Raw genomic sequence first — 25,489 nt, 5'->3', positions numbered from 1 at the left:
TTTTTATAAAAGTTAACAAAGTATTGAAGATTCAGACAATGGCAAAAACATGTTATAATACTATGAATTTATTCAAATATAAAGTAACATACTATGCAGCACCTAATCAAAATAGCAGATCTCTAACATTTATTTTACGAATGATTCATGAATCCTTGTATATTGTTCAGAATGGGTTATCATTAAACGGGTCTGATCATCATTCCGCCCCTGCTTTTAATTAGTTGAAGGGGGTGTAGTTATAGACAACTGTAGATTGATAATATATGAGAAAATTATTAATGTCGTGTTACGCTACCCTCATTACTTATTTAAGAATTTAAAATAGTTCTTTAATTGTAAAGTAACGTATCAAAACTCAAACTTAGTGTTATAAATTAACAATAAACTCCCTGATTAGAAATCGCCATTCTGATTACGAATAACGTTCAATTTATCTTTAAAATATCGCACAAAAAGTCCCGTTTCGTTGCAGCAGTGCGCCAGTTTGCGTAGTATTCGGGTCCGTAGTCGGTTTACATTGAACACCTAGAAGAATGAACACAAAACTCTCCGACATCCTGCATAACTGAGCTACAAACTACAAGTTGGCCTTTTCCAGTTTCTAAATTTTTAAGTCGATTTTCAGATATATGTACCTCTCATCTTGCTAAAACTATTTCTCAGTAAATAAGCTATAGCCTTAGTGCTTTAAATTGTCACCTAGCAACTATGTGTTGTAAACTGAAGGCGCTTAGTTTCTAGGCACCTAGTTTCAAAGACACGTACATTCTTAAAGTTTGATTTCAACAATAAAGTCTGATAAAGAAAACACTATCTATGCACATTTATGTCCACTACTCCCCTACAGCTTTATTGTCTTGTATAATCATAGATACGTCTAGTTTTAGAAAAACAAAGTTTCTTCAAACATGGCCAAATAGCAAATAGAATAGTTATTACAAATGGCAATAACATCAGACCACAGACTTACAGCATTCCTGTGGAAAATTATATATTGGAAATTACGACGCCACCTTCTAAGCAAAATTCTATTCTTATCTGTCATCTCCTTCCAATGTCATGAGGCGATAACCGTACTAATAATCTCTTCAGATTAAAATAAATATAATCTTTGTTTTCAGCTCTCCTGTCAGTTTCATTTCGTTTGACTCGGCGTTTTTGTTTGTTTGTTTGTTTATTTGTTTTTGTTTGTTTTTTGGTTTTCTGGTTTTTTTTTCTTGCTTGTTTGCATTTTGTTTGTTTTTGATTTTTTTCTTGTTTGTTTGCATTTTGTTTGTTTATTTTTGTTTTCTTCTTGTTTGTTTGCATTTTGTTTGTTTGTTGTTTTTTTTTTTTTTTCGTTCAGAGGGATGGGTAGTAATAAGAATGTCTTCTGTGCCCATAAATAATAAAATTTTCTATTTTGATAGAAGGGTCTAATGCAAAGAAAGGTTCATTTTTTATGAATAATACTGCTGTTCTGAAATGCACGAAACAGTGATGGATACATCAGGACGATTCTGAGGGTTAGGTTAGCCTTTTGTTTATGTAAGTTTGTGCAGAAATTGGTCGAATAATGAGCAAATAGTAGTGTGCAACCCTTTCTTTATCGAAATCACTGCCCTAATTTTGTAAATATATGGATCCATTCCCATATGAAATTTGGAAACAACTCTTTCGACTCAGCATCCATCCTTATATTGTCTTTCTGGGATTGATGACTATTTGTAATATATAAGTTTTTTTTCCTCGAAGCTAAACATCAAATGGCTTATCATGCGTCAAACATATGTAAACAACATGAATACAAATGCAAAGAAATGAACAACAGGTACTTATAAGAGGTTAGAGGTCACCAAATTGTAATTGGGCCGTTGTTACTTCAAGCCAAATTAATCAGCATATTCAGCTCTGACTAAAAGTTGTTTATTCGTTTTGTTTATTGGAGTTACTAACATGGAATCATACTTAAAATTAAGTATGAATTAAGTGTTTGTATTTGTATATAAACGTGTTATGGAACTATTTTTCTGCGGCGGTGTAAGATATTGGTATCAAGTGCTAACGGGCTTTACTAATCTATAGGCTCTGGCGACTGTTATTATCAATTCGTACTGAATTGATAATAAATAACCCCTTGTCAGTCAGTTCTGGTAATGTAATACATTCAAGCCGAGGCAAATTATTTCTATAATTAATTCTGCATGCAAAACATTTGATTTCCGCTATAACCTTGGTTACCTTGATTACTCTTTCACACCACTGAGTCGATACCGCTGCTGGTGGATTTTGTTCCCGGGGGCATCATCAGACCAGTCATGCAATTTAAATGGTTTTAACAATGGGAACGAAATAAAAAAGCTCGGACGTCACCCAATATAAAAAGGTCCGAACCTGACAACAGGCTGGACACACTGTTATCTTGTAAGGCTATGATGTTCCCAACTGGGAATCCTGGCAGGCTCACACCTGGTATGGATAGTGCACCGACAATTCCAACAAAAAGTACCCAATCAAACGTTCAGTCTGCAGACCACTATTCCAGTTCTAAAATTCTGACAATGTTGAAGTAATAAAACCATGTTCCATCACTTTAAGTGATGTATTTGACTACTACGATGACGAACCACATTGTACTAAATCAAAATGTGGTATTACACATTGCAAAACATGCAACATTCCAATAACCGACTTTTTCTTCACTAGTACCCTTACGATGACTTAAGTTACAAATAAACAAACGGTTTAGTATATGTCGGTGAAACACAAGAACGATTAAACAAACGAATGTGCGGTCATTGTTGGGGAATTAATACCACCAATTCCCGACAGTTTATCAACATTTTAATTAACAAGATCATTCAGTCCTCTCTATGAAAGTTCGCATTATAGAAAAATAATACCATCTAACGAACAGTCCTGTGCAAAGTAAAAACTATCGTAGGAAAAGAGAGGAATAATGGATACGCAGACTAGGTACTGCAACACTTTACAGGTGCAATGACAACATAAAAAGTATAGGAAACCTTTCAAGCCAATATAACAGTAACATAAATGTGATGAATTTCTTGACAAAAATCCAAGACGAGAAAGGAGTCATGGCCATCGCCACTGTACGTCACCTAAGACACATAATGTCTCCATAGATGGTTTTCTTCCTTTAATACAAAAACCTGGACTTTCACATTCGAACAAAACTCTATTCTGTACCTCTCACTCTACTACACTCCCTTTACAAAACTCGTCTTGACACATCTGTTTCTGAACCTACCCCATCTCTATACGACTTGTTGCTATCATTTTTGGATATTGGTTTCCACAGACCCTTTAAACCAGTTTGTGTAAAAAGTCAAGATGAAGAAAAAATCATTTCTTTCATTACCATTTATCAATAAAGGTATAGATGCAATTAATTTGGCTAACATCCTCCATCACAAAAACGTAATTAACTAAATTCCTCCATAATTCAAGAACAAATCAATACCGATTATGTCATATTCATGTACTTCACCCGTTGCATCCAAAATTTTCAATTGTAAAAGGCCATTGCAGAATATCAAGATTGAGGACTTCAAGGCTAAACTACGTGACTGTTCTAGCAAAATCTCTCCATTCAAATATGGTCCTACGGGAGATTTAACTATCATCAAAAACGAACCTCTGCGTAATATCCTTTCTAAAGGTCCCAAGTACAGTGAACCAATCTCCATAAATTGGAATCATAACTTTAAAAGTTCTTATGGATGCAGTGGAGGACAAAGCAAGAAAATGGATCAAACGAGAACAAGAAGACATTGATTCTCTCTCAGAGTGGGTTAAGGCCGTGAGGTCTTTAATTTTAAAAGAATAAAAGTTTTAAGTAGGTCAATGAGTGCCAATGCTACATCAGTTTTCAAACACCTGGATGTAGCAAAAACATTGTCTACTATACATAAAAGATATGTTGTCGTTCAAGCAGAGAAAGCCCAAAAACAACATTTTTTTTGAGTCCGCAAAATGTATTACATCCAACGTTTATTATCAGAGGTAGACGTAGAAATTAATAGCAGTGATAAAACCTATACTGCCACTACAGTCTCAAAAGGAGAGATAGTGGATAACCATAATTCTGTGCTATCCTTTTTTGGTCTCTACTAAAGATGATGGTTGTGATTTACCGTCTATGTAATGAATTCCTAAACTCCACAAAAATCCATACATACAAAACTACGTGGCTGGATCTGCAAAATATACCACCAAACCTCTTTCAAAACTTTTAACTTCTATACTCACAACTGTCAAAGAGGGTATTCAGTCTTACCACAACCTATGTTACTCCCTTAGTAGTATTAATACAATGTGGATCCTGAAACATTCGAAAGATCTTTTGGAGACCCTCAACTCAAGATTATTATCAGAATATAATAGCATCAAAACCTATGATTTTGCAACACTGTGTACTTATATTCCTCATACTCAGTTAAAATCCCGACTCAAAAACATTATACATCGTTGTTTCTCGAAAAAAGATGGTACACCTAGGTATAATTATATAGTTCTTGGTAGATTCCTCATACTTTGTGAAAAATAATTCCAAATCATCTTCCAAATATACAGAAGATGTTTTCAAAATGCTGGAATTTTTAATCAACAACATATTTGTCCAGTGTGGTGGACGCGTTTATCAACAAATGGTCTGTATTCCAATAGGAACAAATTGTGCTCCTTTACTTGCTGACCTATTCTTACACTCTTATGAGTCTGTCTGACTATAGCTGATTTGATCCGAAAGAAAGAACATCGTTTAGTTATATCCTTTAATCTCAGTTTCCGCTATATATATAACGTACTATCATTAAATAATCCTAGTTTCGGGGGCTTGATACATCGCATCTAATCCAGAGAACTTGAGTTAAAGGATACTACAGACACTGTGAGGACATACACTTAGAGATCGATAGTAAAGGAAAACTATTGACAAAATTTCACGACAAACGTGATGACTTTTCATTCAGAAATATCAACTTTCCTTTCATATGTGGCAACATCCCTTCAGCACCTGAGTATAGAGTTTTCATATCACAACTCATACGTTATGCCAGAGCTTGCCGTAACTACGCAAACTTTTTATATCGCGCTAGACTTCTTACAGTTAGACCTCTGGAACAGGGCTATGTTGCTACAAGATTGAAGTCATCACTACAGAAGTTTTATGGTCGCCGTCATGAACTCGTGGATCGTTACAATGTATCCATCTGCACCATGAAAAGTGAATTGATCATCGTGTCATAGTTTTCTTTCCTCGTTTGTCTACCCCAGACTTGACTTTTTTATGAGCAACTCGGCAGGTATTTCTAGAAAAGCAGAGGACGTTTACCCTACCGGTGCACCTGGTCCATGCTCCCAGTTTTTAGTGGAGTCCGAGTTGCTCATTTGCTTTCGTTACTTTGTATGTATTATTTTAGTTACTTAATGTTCTTTGTTGCGTATGTCTGTTTTTTCATATTTTCTCTTTGTCCCTGGATTGCTTTCTTTTGATTTCCGCTGGAACCTTGGTCACCTTGATTACTCTTTTATACGCACAATTTATTTGTTTAGAAGGAAGGGATTGTAAAAATGATATAGAATGGATAGGAGCTCTTACTTATCCTAAATTTAAGCGCAAATCCCCGACTCACAAAGCGTTAGTTTTTTAAAGTGAAAAGAGGTTTAAAACGTAGTTCTTGCAACTATTTAAAGCCGCTAAATGTTTGAACATGCATGTTCGCATATTTCAAAACAGTACTGTAAACGTGTTAATTTTCGCGGGGTACTTATTTTCGATGTTTTCGCGGTTGTATCAAGATTTGCGAAAATTAGTACCCGCGATAATACTTTCAAATTACTAAGTCCTTTGATCGCTATATCATGGTTTCCACAATTTTGAATAGAAACATCTATTTATGTTAGGGTCGTATCATTCAATGCAATCAAGTATGACTTCAGTATTATAAAAACTTATCAGATGAAAGCATTAGGATTATAATTTCTAAATTCATGATCTTATTTACAATTTACAATGGCCATAAAGTACCTGTCACATCGAAGAAAAGAAGTCAATACTGTGCAAACATATTCACAAAAAAATGTAAGTGTCAAACACACACTACAATTAATCACTGATAAAAGTTACCGTTAAATACACACGCTGACAAATGTCAGTAAAAGTTAATCCGTAAAAATGCAATTTAGGTTACAGACCACCAATTCAACCAATGAGCATTTGGAACGTACGCAAAAATAGTCCTACGCAGAAATTACCCCTGTTCCTCATAGTGCTGTGAAAAAAGTTCTCATCTTATTTAAAAAAAATTAAACAGTTTCTGAAAGGAAAAACATTTCTGTACATTTTGTAGGTGCATTTTGCTTCTTGTGATGGGAAGCCTAATCTCCATAATGGTTTCTAAATATACCCCTATCTTGTAAAAACACTGGGATTTCCAATGTATTTATAGACCCCTCACTTTCGGTGACCAGTACTGCACTGCAAGTCTGCTAACTCCACATGCCATTCTGAGGATTGTGAGCTGACATGTGTAGAATCATGCTGATATATAATCCTCTGCAGGTTAAAGTTAAGGTAAAGTCCAGAGAAGCCATTGAATATTGTGAAATTAGCATAGAAGCCTATGGGAAGTGGAATTAGTGGTTTCTAGCCTTAAAGTGTCAAATGTTAATTCCTACAATAAGCTACGGATTAAGTGAGTTCTTTTAAGTTTTAAATAAGAATACACTTTCAGTTTAAAATTGCCTAAAGAAACTATACATGTGAATTGTCAATTTTTTATGTCGCATTATCGGCCACTATTAATTTATTTCAATTTATTGAAATATTAGCGGTAAAATAACTGATCAAAACTGGAATCACACACTGCCGAAACTATTGAAAAACTTTTTTTTTCAACCTTGAAAACCGCGAAAAAAAATCATTTTTCAGAAACCGCGAAAATTAGCTGCCGCGAAAATTAATACGACTAATTGCAACGTTTAAAAGAAATTGTGCAGAAGGAAAAATAATTTCCTTTTTCTATTGCTAAACTACGAAAGCAGATTAGTATCAGAATAAAAAAATCTGATCTCGTTATTACGCAATACTTATCTCGTTATAACGCGATAATTAATTGATAATTACGGGATAACTTATCTCGTTATCATGAGGAAACTATCTCGACATTACGCGGTAATCATTTCGATATTACGTGATACTTATCTCATTTTTACAAGACTATTATCCCGTAATTACCCTATAAGGCTTTCGCAATAAACACTTGTGCGGTTTAACGTCCGAGCAGCAATATTTCAGCTATATTCAGACGATTCACATGAAATGGATGATAAAATGAACATGAAATGATGAAAAATGGGATGGGACACAAGGATAATAAGGTCGACAAATATTGAGTGCCACTAGAAAAAGGGGAGGGATGGGTAATGTCGGTCAATTTAGCCTCCTGTAGCGGAGCGCAAAGGTTCCTACTCCTATCGAATACAACAGGGTTCTTCAACGTATCTTACCCAACACGGTACACCACTATGGTTTGCGGTCAGGTTTTCCGTATTTTTGCCTGACAACCCCAGCATGTAACACGCCAGGGGTACCCCATTCCACCACCTGCGGCACACATCCCAGTTGCTCTGTGGGCAGAGCGCCTAGCCCCCGGCTATGTTTTTGAGCACTATAAAGTCGCCTTTTACGACAAGCTTAGCGCTGCTGCAGGCCTATTTTTTAATACCCGGACATGCACGGGGCCACTTGTGTCGGGGATTGCAGGCTCCACTCATTGTACATTGTACTTACATCACGTCCTTGTGACGTTCATAACGTTTCAGTATCAATACAAGTATGAAAACAGCCTGACGTTCTTTTCCATATATACTCGAGTTTATAGTGTCCGATTCAAACCATTTTACGATAACTTGATTGGCTACTATTATATACATGCAATTTATAGCTCACCTGTCCGTAGTAAATGTGAGCTGTCTCCAATCATCTTCGCTGAAAACAGTCCATGGATTTGGAGGAAATTTAACATGTTTGTTTCTTCTGATATCCTGCACAAAATGAATGAATGGATTTTTGATCCGTGAAAAAAAAAACAGCCGGCGTTACTAAAAAGGGGACATAGGGGTCAGACAGCAGTTTTTCGCATATATCTTCAAAATCGTAAGGTTGAACCAAATTCTGACATGGGATACAAGTGTTCAGCATGATAAGAGCTATCTGTGGTCAATTTTTGGTTAAGGTCTCACTAACCACTTCTGACGTTTTCATTACTTTTTTTGACACCATGGAGGCAAATTACTCACCTATATATACAATATTCATACACCTTTGTAGTGAATTACAAATTGATTTTGAAGTACACATTCTCAGTTTTACTTGAACTACTTTTGAACAGCATACACACAAATTATGCACTTACAGTGCATAGATTTTGGGTCAGTATGTTTTTGGTACTACATGGGGGTTAACCATTTGACCTGGAAGTGGTAAGTGAGACCTAAAATATGAGGACCCATGTCGGAGTTATTGCCCTTTATGGACTTTTTTATGGAGATATTTTATTTCATCTTTTTTGTTCATTGATGCCATAGGAGGCGCTCCGATGTAACGCCTATTTTCATTTGTTGATGTATCTCCAAAATTGATATTGAGCCAAGTAATTTAATCATAATTCATAGAAATCATTTCGGTATTGTTTAGACCACTGTGATGCTTGTCTTTTAACCGATCTCCCATTGGCTGGTAGTCGCCATTTCCTAGAAGAGTGGTTGCCACAGTTTTTGGACATTAATTACTATAAAGGTCTACCGACGGTTCAAGGGGTTATTATAATGGACACCATGATGGAATTCAATACCTCGAAGTTTTCTCAAAAGTTTCCGCATGAATTAGATGATTTGGTAAGTCTCATGATCAGTTACTTCCCCTTTTGTTTGACTGTGGTATATATTTTTTATTTTATTTTCTTATTATATGCCGGAGTAATGTCTTTGTCTCCAGCTGTTCATTGCTTATTGATTAATAATGTCATCACCGACCAACTTTCAAAGTATTCTCTTATTAATAACATGATATTTTGATCAACTAAGCCCGTTTCATTTTTACTTTCAAATCATTTAGTCCACTGTGACATGATTTCAAAATAAATAACAGAACAGAGTATTATATTATAATAACAAGTAACACAATTTTATATTCTGTAACCAAAACATAACTGTATCAAGTAGGAGGCATTTTCTTTACTAACCTCACTTAGATTTTAAAAAAGAAAAAGTACATTACAACTTAACTTTCGACATTCAAAATAAACTCTTTCCTGAAAAAAAAATATAATTTAAAAAATATTCCATAAAGAATGTATACAAATAATTCCTGCATGGTAAGATTTTAAGAATCACTAAGACAATTTTAACATTACAAGCTGTTACTCTCTATAGCTATTTAGGACCATGCAATCTTACTTTCTGTAACTTCTTATAACAGATTATTTTATTTGATAACTAATTACTAATTTGATTTACTAATTTTATATAACAGATTACTAATTTGAAATAACAAGTTAGTTATTTGATGAAACTAATTACTAATTTGATATTATTATATATCAGATCACTAATATGATATAACAGGTTACTTATTTGATATGTCAAATAATTGTTTTGATATTACAAATTATTAATTTGATATAACAAATTAATTTTTACATATGGACAAGTGATATACGTTGTGTCACATGCATCACCACAACACGGATACTGTTAGAAACTGTATACGAACACCGGCGCTGTAGAATTGGACTATAAAATGTGCCGTAAAGTTGTTAAGAATGAAGGTTTTGTTTTCAGAGTCCAGTTTTATACGACATCAATTCCTGATATGCACTATTATGCATGACTGTTTACTTTGAACAAAAACCTTTGGGTTTTATAAATACTTTGATATATCAAGTTAATAAATTGTAATATCCGAATATGAGTTTTAAATATAAAAAATCTAAACTTAGTTTATAAAATTATAAAATTATCTTTTTTGAATTTTTTTTTTTTTTTTTTTTTTTTTTGCAATTGATAAAAAAAACGGACTTCAACAGGGAGGACCTTTTGCAGGAAATTTTATTGTCAAATATGGCGGTCAGTATTTTAAGTATCCAGCAATCGTGTGTGCAAATCGGGGGTATGATCGTGTTCATCTTTTGGAACAATATAATAGTTTTTTCTTGCACAAATATCATCTACTTTTCTACAAAATGACCTTTGAGTAGTTATTGAATATTTTTGCGTTAAAATTTCTAAAGTGTGGCAATACTTGCGACATAATGTTTGACACTTGCCCATATATAATGATCAATTTGTTATATCAAATTATTGATTTATTATTATAAATTACTAATCTGTTATATCAAATTATTGATTTATTATTATAAATTACTAATCTGTTATATCAAATTAGTAAGTTGTTATATCAATTTAATAATATGTTACATCATTAACTTGAATAGTAACCTGTTATTAGTAATTTTTTTATATCAAGTCAGTCATTTGTTTAATCAAAATAGTAATATGATATATAGAATTAGTTATCTGTTATATCAAATCAGTAATTAGGTATATCGAATTAAATAAACTGTTATAACAAATTGAATCTGTTATAACAAATTGAATCTGTTATAACAAATCACTTATTTGTTACAAAAAATTATCAAAAGTAAATTGCATGGCCCTAAAAGGTTTTCGTATGATATAACTTATATCTAACAGAATTTTTTTTATTGATACGCAAGATTTTTCATAAATATACAAGATTTTTCTATTATAATGCAAGAATCTTTTATTTGTATTTAAGATTTTTTCATTAGTATGCAAGATTTTTTATAATGCAAGAGTCTTTTATCAATATGATTTTTTTTTTCATTATAATGCAAGAATTTTTTTTCTTAATATTTCATCTTTATTTTAAATAAGCAAGATTTTTTATTTCATCTTTTTTGTTCATTGATGCCATAGGAGGGGCTCCGATGTAACGCCTATTTTCATTTGTTGATGTATCTCCAAAATTGATATTGAGCCAAGTAATTTAATCATAATTCATAGAAATCATTTCGGTATTGTTTAGACCACTGTGATGCTTGTCTTTTAACCGATCTCCCATTGGCTGGTAGTCGCCATTTCCTAGAAGAGTGGTTGCCACAGTTTTTGGACATTAATTACTATAAAGGTCTACCGACGGTTCAAGGGGTTATTATAATGGACACTATGATAGAATTCAATACCTCGAAGTTTTCTCAAAAGTTTCCGCATGAATTAGATGATTTGGTAAGTCTCATGATCAGTTACTTCCCCTTTTGTTTGACTGTGGTATATATTTTTTATTTTATTTTCTTATTATATGCCGGAGTAATGTCTTTGTCTCCAGCTGTTCATTGCTTATTGATTAATAATGTCATCACCGACCAACTTTCAAAATATTCTCTTATTAATTACATGATATTTTGATCAACTAAGCCCGTTTCATTTTTACTTTCAAATCATTTAGTCCACTGTGACATGATTTCAAAATAAATGACAAAACAGAGTATTATATTATAATAACAAGTAACACAATTTTATATTCTGTAACCAAAACATAACTGTATCAAGTAGGAGGCATTTTCTTTACTAACCTCACTTAGATTTTAAAAAAGAAAAAGTACATTACAACTTAACTTTCGACATTCAAAATAAACTCTTTCCTGAAAAAAATATAATTTTAAAAAAATTTCCATAAAGAATGTATACAAATAATTCCTGCATGGTAAGATTTTAAGAATCACTAAGACAATTTTAACATTACAAGCTGTTACTTTCTATAGCTATTTAGGACCATGCAATCTTACTTTCTGTAACTTCTTATAACAGATTATTTTATTTGATAACTAATTACTAATTTGATTTACTAATTTTATATAACAGATTACTAATTTGAAATAACAAGTTAGTTATTTGATGAAACTAATTACTAATTTGATATTATTATATATCAGATCACTAATATGATATAACAGGTTACTTATTTGATATGTCAAATAATTGTATTGATATTACAAATTATTAATTTGATATAACAAATTAATTTTTACATATGGACAAGTGACACGGATACTGTTAGAAACTGTATACGAACACCGGCGCTGTAGAATTTGACTTAAAGTTGTTAAGAATGAAGGTTTTGTTTTCAGAGTCCAGTTTTATACGACATCAATTCCTGATATGCACTATTATGCGCGACTGTTTACTTTATACAAAAACCTTTGGGTTTTATAAATACTTTGATATATCAAGTTAATAAATTGTAATATCCGAATATGAGTTTTAAATATAAAAAATCTAAACTTAGTTTATAAAATTATAAAATTATGTTGTTTGAATTTTTTCTAACAGGGTGGACCTTTTGCATGAAATTTTATTGTCAAATATGGCGGTCAGTATTTTAAGTATCCAGCAATTGTGTGTGCAAATCGGGGGTATGATCGTGTTCATCTTTTGGAACAATGTAATAGTTTTTTCTTGCACAACTATCATCTACTTTTCTACAAAATGACCTTTGAGTAGATATTGAATATTTTTGCGTTAAAATTTCTAAAATGTGGCAATACTTGCGACATAATGTTTGACACTTGCCCATATATAATGATCAATTTGTTATATCAAATTATTGATTTATTATTATAAATTACTAATCTGTTATATCAAATTATTGATTTATTATTATAAATTACTAATATGTTATATCAAATTAGTAAGTTGTTATATCAATTTAATAATATGTTACATCATTAACTTGAATAGTAACCTGTTATTAGTATTTTTTTATATCAAGTCAGTCATTTGTTTAATCAAATTAGTAATATGATATATAGAATTAGTTATCTGTTATATCAAATCAGTAATTAGGTATATCGAATTAAATAAACTGTTATAACAAATTGAATCTGTTATAACAAATCACTTATTTGTTACAAAAAATTATCAAAAGTAAATTGCATGGCCCTAAAAGGTTTTCGTATGATATAACTTATGTCTAACAGAATTTTTTTTATTAATATGCAAGATTTTTCATTAATATACAAGATTTTTCTATTATAATGCAAGAATCTTTTATTTGTATTTAAGATTTTTTCATTAATATGCAAGATTTTTTTATAATGCAAGAGTCTTTTATCAATATGATTTTTTTTTTCATTATAATGCAAGAATTTTTTTTCTGAATATTTCATCTTTATTTTAAATAAGCAAGATTTTTTATTTCATTTTTTTTTCATTGATGCCATAGGAGGCGCTCCGATGTAACGCCTATTTTCATTTGTTAATGTATCTCCAAAATTGATATTGAGCCTGACCTACCTGATAATATATCAGACCCCCGCATAACCATGAACGAATTTACCATTTCAGAAAGTGAAACACTCGATCAACTCAATATATTAGATCAAAACAAATCACCAAGTCCTGATGGAATATCTCCCAGAAGTTTAAAAGAGGTGAAAATAGGTTTGATCAGGCCTTTTGCGCTACTTTTCAATTATTCATTACACTTCAAAAAAGTTCCTAATGCATGGAAAATTTCAAATGTTGCACCTTTTTATAAGTGTATATAAAAATATAAAATATGCACAAAAATTGCAAAATAAAGGTAAACACAGGTAAACAGAAGGTGTCATTTATGTAGGGCTTAATTACTATAAAAACAAATCAAAACATCAAAGAAACTTGTATGTGGGAATAGGAGGAATAATGTTTTTTAAAAAGTGGGAATAGGTGGAAGACACCCTTTTTAATTATATGAAGGTGAATAACTGTTGTGAAAACATCAGTCTGGATTTCAACCAGGTAATAGTATTGTTAGTCAGCTTTTAGAAATTTATAATATAATACTATCAAACCTTGATGCTGGCAAGGATGTCCGTTTTATTTTTTGTGACATATCCAAAGCCTTCGATAAGGTATGACACAGTGGCCTGATCTAATGTTATGGAATAAACAACAATATTATCAAATAGATTTCTGTGAGAGGTGTCAAAAAGTTGTTCTAGATGGTTCCTCATCTGGGATTCAAAATATTTCTGCAGGGGTACCCCAAGGATCTGTCGTGGGGCCCATTTTGTTTTTGATTTATAATAATAGTGTTGTAGATGATAAAAGTAATAGTATTCAAATTTTTGCGGATGATACATCATTATTTGCTGTGATAAATACTAATGTTGGAGATGTCTCTCATTCTTTGACAAATGACATAGGTTGTATTGATACGTGGGCTAAACATTGAGCTGTTAATTTTAACCCATCTAAAACTGAGAGTATGGCATTCACCAGAAAGAACATCAAATTTCCTGTTATTTATTTTGGACAAGGAGGTGAAAAAATTAAGCAAGTTGAGAATCATTGTCACTTAGATTTACATTTTCAGCACAATGCATCTTGGAATTTTCATATCAGTAATATATATATACGAAGGCTTGTTTCAGACTCAGTTTATTGAAACAGCTCAAACACTCTCTTGATAGAAAATCTTTGATAACTATTTATTTTGCAGTCATAGGACCCATCATTGAGTATTCAGACTCGATGTAGACAGTTATATCATCCTCTGGACCAGTTGAGGTGTGCTTGAGTTCCCTTTTCTTGTAGCAATTTATTTGTTTTTTCTAATTCGGACATTCGCCTAAAAATAGCTTTTTGGTTAAAGCCAAATCATAAAATATATTTATTAATCCTCTGGTAACCAAAATATGAATATAAATACATATCACAACTAAAAATATGTCAACCAATGCGTCTTACACATTTTTCAACAGTAGCAATGTTATTTACATGCATTTACATACAATGTACGTAACAATTTATATTTATATTGTATTGCTTATCGAATGTAAATACTGTACCTTGTATTTTTAGAGAGGGCTCATATAGGCATTGCCTGGTGCCCGATCCTATTCAGCCTCATACTGAATATAATGCAGTTTAAACTAAACACCTAAAATTCAGAACGACAAGGGATGAGTCCCTTGTGAAAACAGAAATAAAGAAACTGATTATATATATATATACGTTACACAAAGGACTACTAGCAGTTAACTGAGATATCAGCTTCAGACCAGTTTAAACCTACAAAAAGTTATGTGCTCATCGTCAATCGGAACTACTTGGCCATTTCCACTACACTAAAAATAACCTCGGATGCAGAAATGTGTTTCTTCTAGAAAAAATTGCCGGAATTGTAGTCGTACGCGACTCAAAGTAGTTCTAACCACCAGGTGGTGCTAAATAAATTGGTTAGATACGAGGAAACGAGGAGGTGGAAAAAAATGTAATGGTAAAAATTTTAAACAGTAAATCTGTAATTTTAGAATCCGATCAATCAAATTCCCGACGAATTCTTCCGCCAAGTGATTCCGGGGTTTTTCTTTTGCGTAACTAGAAATGCTAAGGAGTTTCGATTGTACTCATCGTATGTAAAATCCAATGCCGTTTCTTCCAATACATGGTTGAGAATCACAGTACATCACAAGTCACACAATAGGTAGATAAGTTTAGATTGTAAAAGAATAATCCCGGAATATTCTTTGGCGGTAAATTGATTTATAAATGGGTGCTACCAGGAATTAAGGTACCTGGATATCCTATGTGTAGGGTGCACGGTGGACCTACAGGCTATTGACTACTGTGTATATTTTTAGATTGTAAAACGGCTAAAGCTTCCCTCTTGTACAAAGTTAAGCAACTTAATTATAGTTCGTAGCCAAATTATAAATATTTATGAAGTAAAACGTGTAGTTATTGTACATCAGCACGGTGACCCTACTTGACCCGAACAATAAACGAGTTCAGGCTGAACTAACAGAATTCTTTTAAAATGATTAACAAATTCCTGCATTATAATAATAAAAAAGTCTTAAATATCACACATACTTACATATTAATAAAAGATTCTTGCATTATGATAAAAAATTAATCTTAAATATTAATGAAAAAAACAACATTATTTATAAAAATATCTTGCATTTCAATGAAAAAATCTTGCATTATGATAAATAATCTTGCATATAACTAAAAAAATCTTACATATTAATAAAATATTCTTACATTTCAATAAGAAATCTTGCACATTAATGCATTATAGTATAAAATCTTGCATTATAATAAAACATCTTGCATTTTAAAGAAGAAAATGATTGCATTCTAAAGAAAAAAGATTGCATATTAAGGAAAAAAATCTTGCATGTTGATTTTAAAAAATATTGAATATTAATTAAAACGTGAAGAATTTTGCAACACATCACTTGCCATATATAATTCTTGTGTAATTTGTAACTTTATTGAGTCTTATTAAAATATTGACAGACATTCTGAAAGTGATCCACTTGTAGACTTTGTAATTCACCTACAGCATAAAATCATTTACATGGTATCCCAAGTAACACTAAGATAAAGCATGCTTTTTACCACGTTTACAATCGCATTTTCCAGTTCTCCCGGTATTTCCCAGATGCTTATAGAAACATCCATGAAGACCAATTTCAAGGGGATTTCCTGAACTTAATATATCGTCAACCAACCCCAGATTTAAACTTAGCAAGAGCATTTAATACATCTTGGAAGGAGGCTGGTCGATTTAGGTTCCAACTGGAGTTATTTCCATTGCCTTTAGATCCTTTTCAGAATGACCAGGCATTAAATAGTGCAGATAATTTTTTAGTCGGTGAATTTTTACGCAGTGATCATGGTAATTTCTGGTGGAAAGGATACCCGGCAGTTTGGTTGACGGACTCTGGTTAGTGAATGTACAAATAGCTAGCTTACTTTAATTTGGACAATTTTTTGTGGAACAATGTTCCTTAAGTAAGAATTTATTTATTTCGTCATTTTATTGATTGGTTTTATTTGTTTCTAGCAGTTTTGTTTTTTTTTCTTCTAACGAGGTCTAATCAATTCGACCATCATCCGTTATACAAGATAACTGGATCAACTATACTATCATCCTTCATATGTAACAATTGAATTGAGGTCGTCAAATCATCCAAATTGTCAACCTTCATATAAGATTATTGAATTGTGTTCGTCAAATCAACCAGACAAGTATCATTCATATGATATAATTGAACTGTAGTAGTTTTTTTCAGCAAATTTCCGTGGAGATATGATACAGTGCTACCATCATATGTGTGATAATTTGGAAGTAATGCTAACTGACGATAACATCAACTTCCTTGGTAAAACAGCTGATGTTATTACAGACACGATGCATGGTCTCTCCGAACCATCCGGCTCAGGTAAAATCATTTATCAAAGTGTTTTAAATTGCTTGTTTACCAGGAAGATATGGAGTATAATTTTGCTTAAGGTATACAAACACATAGTATAGTACATATTGTCCTTCAAAATTAAGTTCATAAATAAATGTATAACTGTTAGGATCATTGACTAAAGCAAAATGTGCAGAGAAATAATTGGTAGATCGTCGAGCAATGGCAATCCCGAAATAAAACTGAATTCTTAATTCTGATCTGCTTATCTCAGATTATACGTTAATAAAATGTAAGTGGGTGCAACAATGTCGGACACTGCCAATAGTTAAATCAAACCTGTAGGGATACTAAGGCTCGATACAGTTCATGTTTGACACATATAGGTTCTAAAGTGGTCTATATATTTTGTAAAAATAAAATTTTGACGTTATAACTTGTGATGGTCCGATATTTCATATATAAATACACTGTTATATTCAGGAAATTACAAAAAATAGAGTAGATTTTAGCTTTCGTTGAAACGTGTCGTGCATTTTTATGGGATACATTTACTAATATTTAAGTACCGAGCTTTCCAATTTTAACTTATAAAACCATCATGTGATATAATTTCATAAGAGATATAGTATACACTTATGCTTGAGGCATTGTCCGGAAACAAGAAAATCGTATTAAAAATTAAAATAGGTTAGGGCCATAACGCTCTATTTTAATCCAAACCGTCCTTTTGTGGTATGGAACCTCATTTGGGACTTCCGATACACATCCATAAAAGGAACATATTTGTTTATATTACTTCCGGTCATATAGTGGTAATTTTAGTTTACCAACTAAAAAGGACTTAATGGTATATTTTTTGTAGAAAAAGAAGGAAACCGAGAAGTATGTTCATACTTCATAGTTCTTACTTCATACTTCAGGGTATAACAGAGTATACTTCAGAGTATTTTAAAACTTCTAAGGTTGTACTATACAAGTGGAATTGAGGTGCACTGTTTCGTACACAAAATGGACCCGGTCTAATTTTGTAAAACTTAAAAAAATAAAAGGTGAAACGTAGTGGAAATATTGATTGTGGGTAGTACAGCATTCATACATAAATAGATGCAATGCTTGTGAAGGTAAAGATGTGTAAAATGCATGTTCCCTGCACCATCTGGCTGTTTGGTTTTTTTTTTACAATAATACCATACCCGCTTACTTTTTCTGACATTTTTAAAGTGCATGATATTTTAGAAAATCTGTTTCTTTACAATTACTTTTGGGAATCCACCCAAAATTTGTTATGGAAACTGAAACACTTTTTTATTATGTTACCATGGCTTCAGATTTTCAGGACAAAATAGAAAAGAATATCTCCACAATGAAAGGTTTTGAAAGATGTGTACTTTTTACAGGAGAAAATTGTTGGATTTGGTTGTTCAAGTGTCTCAATAATGTTTTTTTGGTAATAAATCTTCTGAATCCAAGCATGAATGAATTCACGGATAACGTCGGAATAAGCTCGAGGCGTACGGCTCGCGTTGATGCACATGTGTATAAACATATATATACTTTAGTCGTTGTGTTGTCGCTATTCTTAACATGTAGCGGTCCTGCAAAATCAACTCAAGATACAGAGATCTGTAAGTATTCTTGCAGTCGTTTGGATCGGGTTTCTGGTACGGTTTACTTATCACTTTACGACATACCATACATTTCTTTAACGTCGATCTAACGGATTGTCGAATTCGTGGAATCCAGAAAATCTTGCATAAATAAGTCACTATGCTGTTGACTCCTGCATGTAGTTCGTGTGCATCTTGGATTACAAGTGTTGTAAATCGGTATTTTGTTGGTAACAAAATAGGGGATTTAGCAGTTTCACACACGGGTGCATCTCCAAATCTCTCTTCACACCTGAGTTTATCATCGTCATCCTCATATAGTTGTAGTTGTCATACGATAAATGATGATTTGCTTTTATCCGTGAATTGGTCGAGAAATGTATGTTTCTGCGTGCCGTAAAATCATGTTGTCATCGCTTTGTGCACTTCACTAGTTGTGCGTGTCTTTGTTTCACGAATTTCTGTTGCGACATCTACAACTTCTTCTGAAACGGCATATTTAGGCGTTGATCCTTAGTAGAGTTTTGTAAGCGGCTTATGTTATATATATGTTGGTGATAGTATAAATTCATGAGTCTACGTTAGTTATTGACGCAACAAAATATGTCAATTCAAAGTCGTCTTCTTCCTCCAATGTACATTTTTAACGCTGTATCCATTTCACTCCGGTCATTGCGATTTCACTGTGAGCCATTCCGGTCCATTTATTCAGAACACATTTTTCATTTTGTCTGCTGACGTTTCTCTTGTTAGTAAATCGGATTTGAGTCGGTTTGACAATATTGCCATTGCTGTGTTTGTACATTCTCGTTAATCTCTTTTAATCGATTTATTATGAATTTCTTCTGAGGTTTATAGAGTCGGTTAATACATGTAGTTCTGCTGTGAAATTTATGGCTATTGTGTCAGTAAAGTAACATCTCGGATTCTCCATAGTTACAGCTTTGCGGAGATCTTGTACAATTTCATTCCATGTGGTTTTTTTTATGTTCTAGGGTAGTGCCTGGTCCCATTTATACTTTTCTTTCCATAATGTCTGCATTAGTAGTTTCGCACGTTTATAATTAAGGAATATGAATATCCCTCGCCTATGTGCGCCACCATGATCGCTTGACGTCACGAAGTCGGTTTGTAAAGTGACATTAAATAGGTAATTGATTACGATGTCCGAAGAAATCGCAAATTTAGGACTTTTCCCCTATAATTTCAACCCAAAATAAACAGAAGAAGAGATTGAGGCTCAACATGTAAGCAATTGTCAGACAACATTGACGAACAACGGAATTTGCAGCCAGAAGACTAGTATGTCCGAGGAAAATATAATGGCTACTCCCAATGAATGTTCGTGTTGCCGGTCAAAAACGTTTAGAATATTTCTCTTTTATCATTCGTGCAATCGTAAGCTTGACAAGACAACATATATGTTTTGGTGATTAGATAAACAGGATCGTAGAAATATTTACGGAATATTCTTTGATCACGTATTATTTGCAGCACTTGTATCAGTACCAAACCGACTCAGTGACGTCACGAGCCAATCGGAATCTGTCGGTAAAAATCAATAATATCTGCTTATGATCTTCCTTCGGATGGGAGAGTTCTGCAAGATGGCTATCTACATATATTTCAAAGATTTCGAACTTTGCATAGCATTGAGCATTTTATAAAAGCGCATTTTATATTAAAGGTTATTTATTTTTGTTTACGTGGGTATGATTTATCATAAGAGCCTAACTTAATCGCACCTACCCCAAAGAACTTGAGATAAAGGTTACTACAGACACTGTGAAGTCAGCCTCAAATCTTGACCTACACTTAGAAATCGATGGTAAAGGAAAACTATTGACCAAACTTTACGACAAACGTGATGACTTTTCATTCAGAATTATCAACTTTCCTTTCATCTGTGGCAACATCCCTTCAGCACCTGCGTATGGAGTGTTCATACCACAACTCATATGTTATGCCAGAGCTTGCCGAGACGACGTAGACTTTTTGTATCGCGCTAGAATTCTAACAAATAGGCTTCTGGAACAGGGTTATGTTGCTACAAGATTGAAGTCATCACTATAAAAGTTTTATGTTCGTCACCATGTACTCGTGGATCGTTACGGTGACTCCATCTGCGCCGTGAAAACTGATTTCTTCCATTACTTTCCTCTTTCGTCTACCCTGGACTTGACTTTTTATGAGCAACTCGGCGTGTGTTTCTAGAAAAGCAGAATTGGATATAGTTTCTACATTCTGTCCTCAATCTCCTTAGGGAATTGTTGACGTATTCCATAAGGTGTATAACGGAAATTGTATGCATTGTTCGGCACATCTTGGAGATCTTTATGATAAATAAAACGAGCAACGATTGGACTCTTCCCTCTAGGACTTTGACAAAACTCTATGTGGTAGCTTATACCTAGCTCATTTTGTAGGAATACCTTCAAGAGTCTTTCGGTATCCTCTTTTCTCATTTTATTTAAGCCAGTAAACACCAGATTGTTTATCATTGACCTCTAGTGTAAATCTACGACTGTACTTTGAAGATCTTTTATAAATTGATAGTTCTTTACATAAAACCTTACGGTTCTATTTGATTGCGTTGTTGTATTTGCTTCTGATGTACTTTACACTTTTAAGCTTCTGGCACCCCAAGGTATCCATTTTTGGTATTTAAGTGCCCTTTGTGTACCTTGGAGCGACGTTCCTACCCTTTTTATTAAATAATCCTGACTGATGGTGTGTTTAGTGCCAGTCTTCATTTTTGTATTGGCATTGTCAAACATATCGCTAACACTCTGACAGCTGGTCTCAAAGTCAGACACCCTTTTAATTAGTTCACTGTGTTCTGTTTCTAAACTTCTTACCCTACCAGACTTGCTAAGTATTGTTTGATTAAGTTCATCAACTCTTTTTTTTCAATTTTGTCCATCTTAGATTCTAACTTTTTAGTTTGCTCGTTAGTAACGATCTTAAGTATCAAGTTTAATATAACATTTTGGTCTTGACTACCTTATGTATCAATGACTTTTCGACTTTCGGCTAGTAGCTTAAAGATTTCAGTAAATGACATTGTTGTTTCCAATTTGTCAAAGTGTAATTTCAAAAGTCGGGGTTCAGTTCTACTACTACGTACTACGTTATCCAGAAAGTCCAAAGTCCAACTTTAATACTACGTTGGTGAGCACTTTTCGGTGTGATACATAGATTTAGCCAAGGGTAAGAAGACAGGTCTCTATGAACATTTATAGAAAGAAAAAGAATCTAATATCTTGAAATGGCGATACTGCCCCTCAATACGACATTAATTCATGGATAATTCTTTCAGCTATGCCTAAAATATTTACGGTTGAAAAATTCAGCTTTTGTCGGTTCAGTCTTTTCTATCCAAAATCAATTTTTCATCGGACCCTCATTTTACTGTCCTAATAGAAAATTATAATGTGACAAGGACCAATTTAAATTATTACGAAAGAATCATCTTCAGGGAAGGGAAGCCAAAGATATTCCAGGCCAAGTTGTGCATCAGAAAACGCAGCCAGCAATGGTAAAAATCCAGAGTTGATCAGCATAATTATGGACAATCCCAGGGATAATAGAAACAATGCAAAGTCAAAGTGATAAATGAGAAAAATGTCAAAATTTTATTCATTTTTATGGACTTTAATTAGTAGTTTCATTTCAAAATTTATGTGTCAATTTAAGGTTGCACAATACAAATGGGATTTAGGTGCACTGTTTCCTACACAAAACTGACCCGATGTAATTTTGTAAAAATTATAAATAAAAGGTGAAAGTTGGTGGAAATATTGATTCTGGGTAGTAGAGCAATCGTACATAAATAGATGCCATACATGTGAAGGTAAAGAGGTGTAAAATGCATGATTTAAGCTATCCGGAAAGATTCAGGTCCTCACCGGATTGGATTCTATTCCCTACACCAACAGGCTGTTTTTTTTTTAAAAAATGCAAAATTTCGCTCGCACTTTAAGAATTAAAATCATGAACAAATGAGCAGAAAAAGGTACCCTTTTTATTATTTTTTTTTTACAATAATACCATGCCAACTTGTTTTTTCTGGCAGTTTTTAAGTGCCTGATATTTTAGAAAACCTGTTTTTGACAATCAATCTTGGGAAGGCGCCGAAAATTTGATATGAAAACTGATGTATATTTTTATTATGTTACCATGGCTACAGATTGTCATAACAAAATACAAAAGAATATATATATATATATATATATATATATATATCTTTTTACGGATCTCCATAATGTAAGGTTTTGAAAAATATATACTTTTTACATGAAAAAATGTTGGGTTTGCTTGTTTAAGTGTCTCTATATAGCTTTATTTGCACAAATTGTCATAAAGTTATCTGCAGTGACCTATCTATATAGCAGAACCTGAAGTGATTTTTTGTTTTTTGTTTTGTTTTTTGTTTTCATTTTGCACAATTATGAACACGATTGGTTAGTGTTGTAACGTCACGTTTGTGTCTCAAGCTCCACACAGCGACAGTCGTTCGTTTCCCCTCTTACTAACCTGGAAGTCCGGGTAATATTTTCGTTCCACAAGCTTCTCTCAAATATAGGGTCGTTTATGATATTGACCAGGGAACCAGATTACCTCTCTTACTAACCGCTAACAGGCCTTTTGAAATTATCGGACATTATTCAAATAAAACGTCATTTGACAATCGGATAACGTCGCGTAAAATCATTAACTTTTTCTAGACGCTGTTTCTGAGCTTGGTTTGTATCTACGTAACGTCGTCACTGTACAGAAAATGTCTCCATCTTGAATAAACGTATTTAGTACATCGGCGTTTTATATCGGCATTCCCCCATACAAAACATATGCATTATGTACTTACAGTTAGGTGTTCGGCTTTCAAATCACGCGACCAAAGACTGGGGCATTATAAAACTTTATTTTGCAAAAAGTTCTTACAGAAAGAAATCCAGAACACATTGCTATGTAAACATGAAATAAAATGAAAACATATAAAACGGATAATGAAGTAAAGTCCTCTGAGAAGGAGACACTATAACACTGGCATATTTTTGAAGGGACTGAATGCGTTGAAAAGGAAATTGCATGCAACTTGGGAAATTTGAGACATACAGTCGAACTTCATGTGGACAAGAATAAAATTGCTAAGCAATTAATGAATGAATTAATAATATAAATGATCACTTACATTATGAAGTATTTGAAGTAAGATCTCAGAAGTAAACATTATGAAGTATGTGAAGTAAGATCTCAGAAGTAATACTGACGTCAGAAGTCTGAAGCTCGCTTTACTTACATTATGAAGTAGGTGAAGTAAGATCTCGGAAGCAATACTGACGTTAGAAGTCTGAAGCTCGCTTTACTTACATTATGAAGTATGTGAAGTAAGATCTCAGAAGTAATACTGACGTCAGAAGTCTGAAGCTCGCTTTGTTTATACTGTTCATAAAAATATTACTTTATTGTTGTAACATTTACTCGTCAAAAATGACGTCGCAAAATATATGAAACGTGTGTTTTGAAGGTTTTTTTATATTGTTATTCCAGGAATACGTGACACTGCAGAAGAATTAAAAACAATTGGTGCAGGTGGTATTATTGGTATTATAATAGGTGTTCTAGTATTACAAATTCCAATAGTTGTTGCTTTCATTCTTTGGAGAAGGCGTAATAATGCGAGTAGAGAGGAACATTTGCGGTTTGATAACCCATCCTACGATCAACCAACTAGACAGAAAAACGTTTCTAAGTAATAAACTCACCTCGTATGGATCTATTAGTAACCCTAAAATTCGCGTTAGTGCTTAATTTTGAATGTGTGCCTATATATATCTGAGGAACCGACCAAATTTGTATCGCAAATTAGCAACCTCGCCATCGATTCTAGAGTTTTGGTGTAGTTTAGACTTAATTCATGTATGTTGATCTGAATGACATTGGGGACTTGATTGAAAAAAAAGATATTGCATGTACTTATTAAATTTGTTTTACATTGAAGGTTTTATAATAAACAAAAGACATGTCCAGTTAACGTTGTGCTTTTATGTTTACTGCATTATGGGGAAATGGAATATGTTATCAGATGATACACTAACAAAGTTTGATACAGAACAAAACAAATGACTAAACCTGTTCTTAAAGGAGATACATTAACCCCAACAAATGTTTGTCAGAGATCACCATAATACCACCAGACATTGAACTTTCAACAGTGCTGGAGCATGTAAGGAAACATCACTTCAACTTTACACAGCTCTTTTGAATTGTGATTAAACTGTTTGACAAGATTCTGACCAGAACTGAATAGATAGGAGCAATTTATACAAAGCTAACCGACAAAAAAAACGCCTATCTCTGGTCCCTATATCTGACCATCAATTCAAAAAATGAAAGAGCCACAACCTCTTAAATCTACCCATAAACCCTTCTTTTGTGGTACAGAACCTAGTTGTTCATTTTCTAGGAGATCCACCAACTTCTACTCGTAGTTACCCATGAATCCAGAAAAAAATGCAAGTTTCTTCATTGATATGGCAATCAGCCAAAAATATCAATCTTCTCATTGGTGGTATGTTGTTTCGTGATACAAAT

At 33.0% G+C, this 25,489-nt stretch overlaps 1 protein-coding gene across 1 annotated transcript in view; it reads left to right on the top strand.

The window, feature by feature from the left end:
* LOC148616008 (uncharacterized) overlaps positions 1–24,929 on the top strand; it is a 39,054-nt gene extending 14,125 nt beyond the window's left edge. The window contains exons 5-8 of the mRNA XM_088582629.1: positions 8,705–8,904; positions 16,507–16,810; positions 17,160–17,309; positions 24,446–24,929. Coding sequence (XP_088438755.1) covers positions 8,705–8,904; positions 16,507–16,810; positions 17,160–17,309; positions 24,446–24,651 — 860 coding nt within the window. The 3' untranslated portion in view covers positions 24,652–24,929. The remainder of the gene's footprint in view (positions 1–8,704; positions 8,905–16,506; positions 16,811–17,159; positions 17,310–24,445) is intronic.
* The last annotated feature ends 560 nt before the right edge of the window (positions 24,930–25,489 follow it).

Source organism: Perna viridis, chromosome 5, assembly GCF_037379345.1.
Source record: "Perna viridis isolate PV_CMFRI_1.1 ecotype Kerala chromosome 5, ASM3737934v1, whole genome shotgun sequence".
In the NCBI taxonomy this organism is placed as follows: domain Eukaryota; kingdom Metazoa; phylum Mollusca; class Bivalvia; order Mytilida; family Mytilidae; genus Perna; species Perna viridis.
This window is presented reverse-complemented; position numbering and strand designations above follow the sequence as displayed.